A 6,858-nucleotide genomic window follows, 5' to 3' on the forward strand; every position below is an offset into this window, starting at 1 on the left:
GTTACGGCACTTGACTAGTACTCAGTAATAATGAGCATTATTAACCAGCTTTTCTTGGTAGCAAACCTGCACCACGACTGCTTGACTGTGATTGTTAGCCTTTCTACCTAATCATTTAAATTTTCAGTAGGTAGTGGGCGTTTCAAAAGGCTTTTAGTAATAGCTTAATAATCAGTATTTTTTTCACCCGTACGTGAAAAATCATAATGAAAATTACCATATCCTTAATATGGTTAATTCTTATGAAAAATGTGTCAAACTACAGTTTCACATTTTTACCCCATTCATTTTACGGACCGCTATTAGGTATGACCAATTGGAAATAATTTATCATAGCAGAATTTGTTAAAATATTTTTCACAGGTTATATACAATGACAGCTGTCATCGCCATACAACTTATAACCTTAAAACGCAAAAGCCAGAAAAAAAAAAGAAAAAAAAAACGCATAATTGTATTGACATGACAACCGTCACCGTACCCAAGCTGTATACGTATGTGAAAAATTGTAACGGGTATTCTTAGTTAGTGTTATACATACTAGTAGGTATAGTTGTTCGCTTGTTTTCATTGTTTTATTTTGCTACAAATAAACGCTACGCTTCTATTCTATTCTATATTCGAGGTCGATCGTAGAATCAGCCAGATTATGAATTTCCTAGGCATATCATGAAACGCCGCCATTTCATGCTGCGGCTAACGACCGACCACCTGACCGTTTAACGATTTGCCTGGCGACGTTTAGTCATAACGAATATGCGTAGTGTAGGGCGTACGTATTAAGAATATCGACGAGAAAATTCTCTATCTGCCGTGTTATTTATAAGGCACATGATATTCCTGGGCAAATCTTAGGCGTATCATAAAATGGCGCAGTTTCTCGGCTTGCTGTTGGGGAGCAACAACCCCACGAGTGTTCCTGGGGAGTTCTGTCACTCGGAAGGTGGGTGGGTGTTACAGGATTCTCGGCCTCTGGATTGTCTTTGCCGGCCGTCCAGAGTGAAGACGCGAGAGCTGCGTTCTCGAGGGTAGATAGGGTAGATGTGGAAACGTAAACCTAGGTGGCGAGTTGGCTATATGTTTAAAGTCCTTTGACACCTCTCCACCCTCAGCCCTCAGACCGGTGTTGCCTTTGAGCCATTCTAGATGTCACTTTTTGTAGGCGCCCATCTTGCGGGGCGAGTCACCGTCTACCGGAAATAAAATTGTATACCTACCGTTTTATTAGACAGGCTTCCGGTTTTTTTTATCCCATATCCCAGTATCCAGTTCAACGCTTACCTAGTTCATTTTAGATCCCATCAACTTTCAATAGTACCTGGCGGGTGCTGCCTCTGCGTGCGTCTCATGACACGGGCACGGGCAGCATTCGCTCGATATACCCCTTACATTTCATTTTAGTGGCAAAGGGATCTTTACGTTGGCTTCAGCTCCGCGCATGGCTCCCATATGACCGGAGCACAATTGTTCCGTGATGGAAAAGACTAATAATTGAATATAACACACCATATAAAACTAGCTTCAGTACCCGCGACTAATGAATTAGGAGTATAATACATAGTTAGGTATCGACAAATTGCCCTTACCAAAACCCTTTACCAGGCGAACGGATATATTCCTCCCACATCTTATATCGGTTACCGTAGTCAGGTTTTAACTCCAAACCTCCTACAAAATATTTTGTCAATCCCTGAAAATAGTATTTTATGATCTTCATTCACAACACGCTTCTAAATCGCGTAATATATCTTTGGCAGCCGTTTAAATTCACTTGAACTCTAATTTCAGTAAACTACGGAGAAATTCGAACACTTTCCTTAATTTCTATGAAACAGAAGTACATAGGTCGAACAATTTTTTGATATTTTGTAGATTTTGAGTGTTGAAAGGTAATGTAATCGTAAACATTGCTAAATATTCATGCATTATTGTGTATGACCAGAATTAGGATATGGGTTGACATTATCCCATGGCCTTATTAGAGTTTAACTGTGCGGGAGCTATTCTTCCCATGGCCCAGTAAATTGTCTTGTCATTCATAAAAACTCACGTAAGTAATAAAACTGTTTTTGTGTTCAACCTAGAGCGATTCAGTGATTGATATAATGTTTCGTAGTAGATTTGGAGTTAAACCTTGACTATGATAACCGATATAAGATGTGGGAGGAATATATCCCTTCGCCTGATCAAGAATATAATAAAACAAAATCGAGTATGACAGTTAATTACTTAGACAGGCGATGGGATAACCGTAACCCACATTTTTAGGAACATCTCCGACTTTCGTAAATACATTTTTTACAAGGCGTTCAATACGGCTGTAACAGTATATGCAGTACGTATGGAGACACGCTAGTTCCTAGCGGCCTGGTAAAGTGTTAAATATTTTTTATGAAATACGGAATACGGAAACTACCTGTCTTCTATAAAGCCTTTGTGTACCTATACTACTCCTATGTATGTAGGTATGTCTGTTATCTACATATAATGTCCCTAAACTACGAATGTTGTCACGTTTAGCGTTTTGCTCACGTGTAATTCATCACAAGAGACTGTGCATGTTATTGTACCTAACTCGCCGAGAAAATCACAACTAGTTTTGTCTACTCTCGTGGAGGATTAGCTCGCCCACGCTCGCTCGGCAAGTCGGCAGTTATAGGAATTCATTTGCAGATAATTGCACAGAACAAAGCTTGTTACTTCATGGTGAAATTAGTGTAAAAAATATTAGAATGTTACTATGGACTTAATAGTTCGTCTAAGTAGACTTTGACGTGACAAAGTATTGAAAATGGAATTAACGTGTTTTACACGCGTTTTTGTAGTCAAGATGTTTCTAAACAATTTATTTTATCTTAATGTAGTAAACTAGCCTATTGTGATATAAAAATAGGCGATAAAACAATAAATACCTACTCGTAGTAAATAGTCGCAAGAGCTACATGCTGCACTTCAGAGGTCAGATAGTTGTACAAACATAAGAGCAGTGTGAGCTAATGTATTTAAAGTCCAGAGACATTTCGGTTCCGTTAATTTAGAATTAAAAAGGATTGATAAATAATTTTTGATTTCTGTAAAATAAACGGCTTGTAACTAATATTACTTATTTATGTAAGTACCAAATATGATAATTAAAAATAACTATCCATAGATTTATGGCAAAAACAGAATTGAAGTAGGTAAGATGTATGTACCTACAGTGTCGACGGTCACTCCAATCATATCGTAGCCAGGGCCAGGGCCAGGGCACATGCAAGGCCCGCTTCGCAAACGTTAAAAGAAGCGTACCTAAAGGAAAATACAATTTTAGATAAAAAGCCTTCGGGGGCTTCTTACTTCGTCGTTTTTAATTCATTAACAGAATTCTTATAAAGATTTCTTTGAGGTTGGTAAATATCTAAAAGAAAAATAACAAAATGCATGGAAAATCTATTAAGTTCAAAGGTATACGCTATACCTATCCTCGCCAGTATCCGGAAGACTTCATCTTCAACTGTAATTAATCTTTATAAACACCCCGAAGCCTGGGCTTCGAAGTAGCAGCTGAAATGCTACCGGAATACCTAGTTACTAAGATGAGAGAGAAAAGGATGACTCACGTTAGACCGGGCCGTGTCAGGGCCGGAGCTTCCGGCGCTTACTTTTCTATAACATGACAGGCGATCACGTGACGCTTTCCTTAGAAAACGATGCGCCTGAAGCTCCGGCCCGGACACGGCACGGTCTAACGTGAGTCATCCTTAAATATCTTCATAAACACTGATGTGTTAGCCAAGTCTTTTGACATATGTAACATTAAGATGAGTTTTAATTTTATTAATATATGTAGATATTTAAAATCAAAATTAATAAGACCGAGCCACTTCATCTTCATTTACAAAAAGTGATCCAATTTCATTATTCATCAGTGTAGTTTTTAGAAATATAAACGGTGTGACATCAACATGTAATTTTTTTATACTTTTCCGTCAAGCTCGGTGATAAAAATTACCGTAGCTAAAAGCAAAACCTACGAGTTAGGGAATGCAATCTCGCACCAAGATTGGCGATTCGAGATCTCGCACGAAAAATCTGACTCGAGATTGGGTGTTACGAGATCTCGATCGTCAGACTTTCGAGATCGAGATTAATCTCGACTAGATCGAGATTTGACAAATTAATTTAAAATATGTTATTTTTATCAAAAATCCCTAAAAATTCGGTATATACTACTTATTTAGAGTATGTTATGCTATATTTTGGAAATTAAAACAACTAATTAAATCAACATTTAATAAAAAAATCCACTTTTATTAAAAAAAATAACAAGAAATATTTGCATTTAAGTAAGAAAAAATGGTAATAATTATTTTAAATTATAATTGTAAGCAGAGGCACTAACATGCGTAGTTGATATTTTTGACAAGCACTGAGCAATTTATAAAAAATAAAGGGTAAGCAAGTAAAAATCATGTAAATAATTGTGGGTACGCTTAGTTCGTCCATTTCTGTGCTTTTATCGTCAGCTAAAGCCGCCACACACAAAAGCACTGCCTGAACATCATGAATCTAAGGTCAAAAAGATTACTCAAAACATAGTTATTCACACGGATCAATCTTTCAATCTCGTTCGAGATCTCGAAAATATTAATCAAGATCTCGACCGAGATTGCCAAAATCGAGACTTCCTATCAACGAGATTGAATCTCGAAAATTCGTGCGAGATCTCGAAATTGCAAGATCGAGATTGCATTCCCTACTACGAGTTAAATAATTACTCCGCACACTATCCATACCTATATCTTATAATACCTAGGGTTGAAAAAACCCGGAAAAGTTCCTGTTTTTTTCTAAAAACCATGTTTTTTAATTTTAATTCGAAAAAAAAAACAATGTCACTTAGTTTATATATATTAGGTACCGAAAAAAACGAAATAATCGGAAATAAACGGAAAAAAGGCACTTTGAAAAGAACTTGTGATTTTTTCCATTTATATTTAATCCATAGTTTAGGTAAGTAACTACACCTGCTTAGTCGTGTGTTTTGTTATCTAAAATTCTAAATGCAGGCTGGCGATCGTTTGTGAAAATGTCTATTGACTTCGACGCTGTCGTTAGTTTAAAAAAGTTTCATTTCTTTCCCAAAAAAACTAAAAATATGAAAAAAACGAAACTTTCAAAACGTCCTGAAAAATCCGATTTGTTTTTTTCAAGAATTTTCAACCCTAATAATACCTATGTATGAGTAGTTAGAGATAGGGACCTACGTATTTATGTATAAACATGTATTAGTGATCAAATCAATGTTTTTGAGTAAAATAAGAATTGTTCATCATCACCGTTGATAAAGGTATCCGTCTACACAATCCACACGATCCATTCGAACGAAAGTTTTTGATAGCATGGCTTTTGTAACATGAAATAGTTAGCTAACTGCTTTGTCTCAAAATCGGTTCAGTGACGCCCAAATCGCCCAATTAATCAGTAAGTAACAAACAGATAAGTATAACAATATTTAGGCATAACGAATATAATACGGTTATCAGTTAAAATATACGTAAGTGTGTATGTAAGTTTATTCGGTCACAAAGGCAAAACATGAAGAATATTGTTGATATTTATTTGGTTCCTTACTATTAATTACTTGCTTGGATAGATAATAAAGTAGGTACAGTATCATTTCGTCATCTGCTACGTAATTCGAATTTAAGTGATATCGTACATGAAGTAAACTAATTAAGGCTTAGTAACATAGAGCTCACACCTCTCACTTCAGTAGTACTATAGCTATACTTGCCTAATCATCCTAGGTTTGCCTCTCAAATCTCTTAATTCTTAAGGCAATTGACTGATAAGGGAATTGGAAGTTATTATGGTTTACTGGTAGTAGGCTTGGCTGCGTGCGACTGATTTGTATTGTGTTAAGTGAATTAAAATTAAATATGTACTTGATTTAGTAACAAAATTAAGTTACTTTCTATTAGAAATCCACCGCGCAACTTCTTTACCAACCGCCTGTCATAAGTGGTGGACCCATAGTTAAACAATTAAGTCGAAGAAATACTGCAGGGCTGACGTAGATGAAAATAGATGTAAGTAATAATTATATAATTACTATATAAAAGACACCTTCTCAGACATTGTCAGTTAGTTAATTTTCTATTGTCTTAGACATCAAATAACTAAAAGTAGCTATAACTCAAAAACAACTCGTAAATCGCAAAGCACAACGTCAAAACACTTAGCACTTCCAAATAAAACCGCAGATTTATGAACTTACCTCATTGAAGTAGTGTCCGTTTGTTTATTTTTGTTGTTAGAACACTTACGCGGGCGACATGCGGCGACGGGCGAGCGCGGCGCGAGTGGCGGGCGGCGCGACCGAGCGACGTTCACAGTCTGCGCCTTGCGTGATGAGACTGAGCGGTCAGGGAAACTACCGCCGGTTGAGGAAAGCGCGGACCGAACTCTGTCTAGGAGGCGGCTCCGAGCTCACCTGCCTGCTTGCGAGAGTTGCGAGTAGTCGAGGAAGCGGCCGCTGCTGCGCTGTCGACTGCGGCCGACTGAGTCACGCGCAAACCACACCATCACTTTTATATGCCGAGCCCCTTCTCGGGCTTGTTACTTACACAGGTTTGCTTTTCCCCATGAGAGCCTGTGGGACCAGGAATGTGCAACAGCGACTTGTGAGCCGGAGCCTCCGTTATTACCGCTCCCAGCTCTCTCGTCGCAGTCTTCTTACAATTTCCTGTCACTATTGCAAAATGTAATACTTAAACTATCCTTACCACTACTTGCCTATATTCATATTTATAAACAGGTACGGAACAACTGGAACAAGTACTTACCAACTTTACGACAGATGTTTGTAGGTACAGT

At 37.6% G+C, this 6,858-nt stretch overlaps 1 protein-coding gene across 6 annotated transcripts in view; it reads right to left on the reverse strand.

Annotated features, from left to right (window-relative positions):
• The window catches only part of LOC134803933 (neprilysin-2), a 62,487-nt gene extending 55,935 nt beyond the window's left edge, over positions 1 to 6,552 (reverse strand). For 3 of the 6 annotated variants that reach the window (XM_063776759.1, XM_063776758.1, XM_063776754.1), the window contains exon 1: positions 6,309 to 6,552. In XM_063776759.1, the coding sequence (XP_063632829.1) occupies positions 6,309 to 6,319 (11 nt within the window). In that variant the 5' untranslated portion in view covers positions 6,320 to 6,552. Of the gene's footprint in view, positions 1 to 6,259 lie in introns of all 6 variants that reach the window. The other 3 variants (XM_063776757.1, XM_063776755.1, XM_063776756.1) reach the window with 2 other exon arrangements.
• Between the last annotated feature and the right edge of the window lie 306 nt (positions 6,553 to 6,858).

Source organism: Cydia splendana, chromosome Z (genome assembly GCF_910591565.1).
Source record: "Cydia splendana chromosome Z, ilCydSple1.2, whole genome shotgun sequence".
NCBI lineage: Eukaryota > Metazoa > Arthropoda > Insecta > Lepidoptera > Tortricidae > Cydia > Cydia splendana.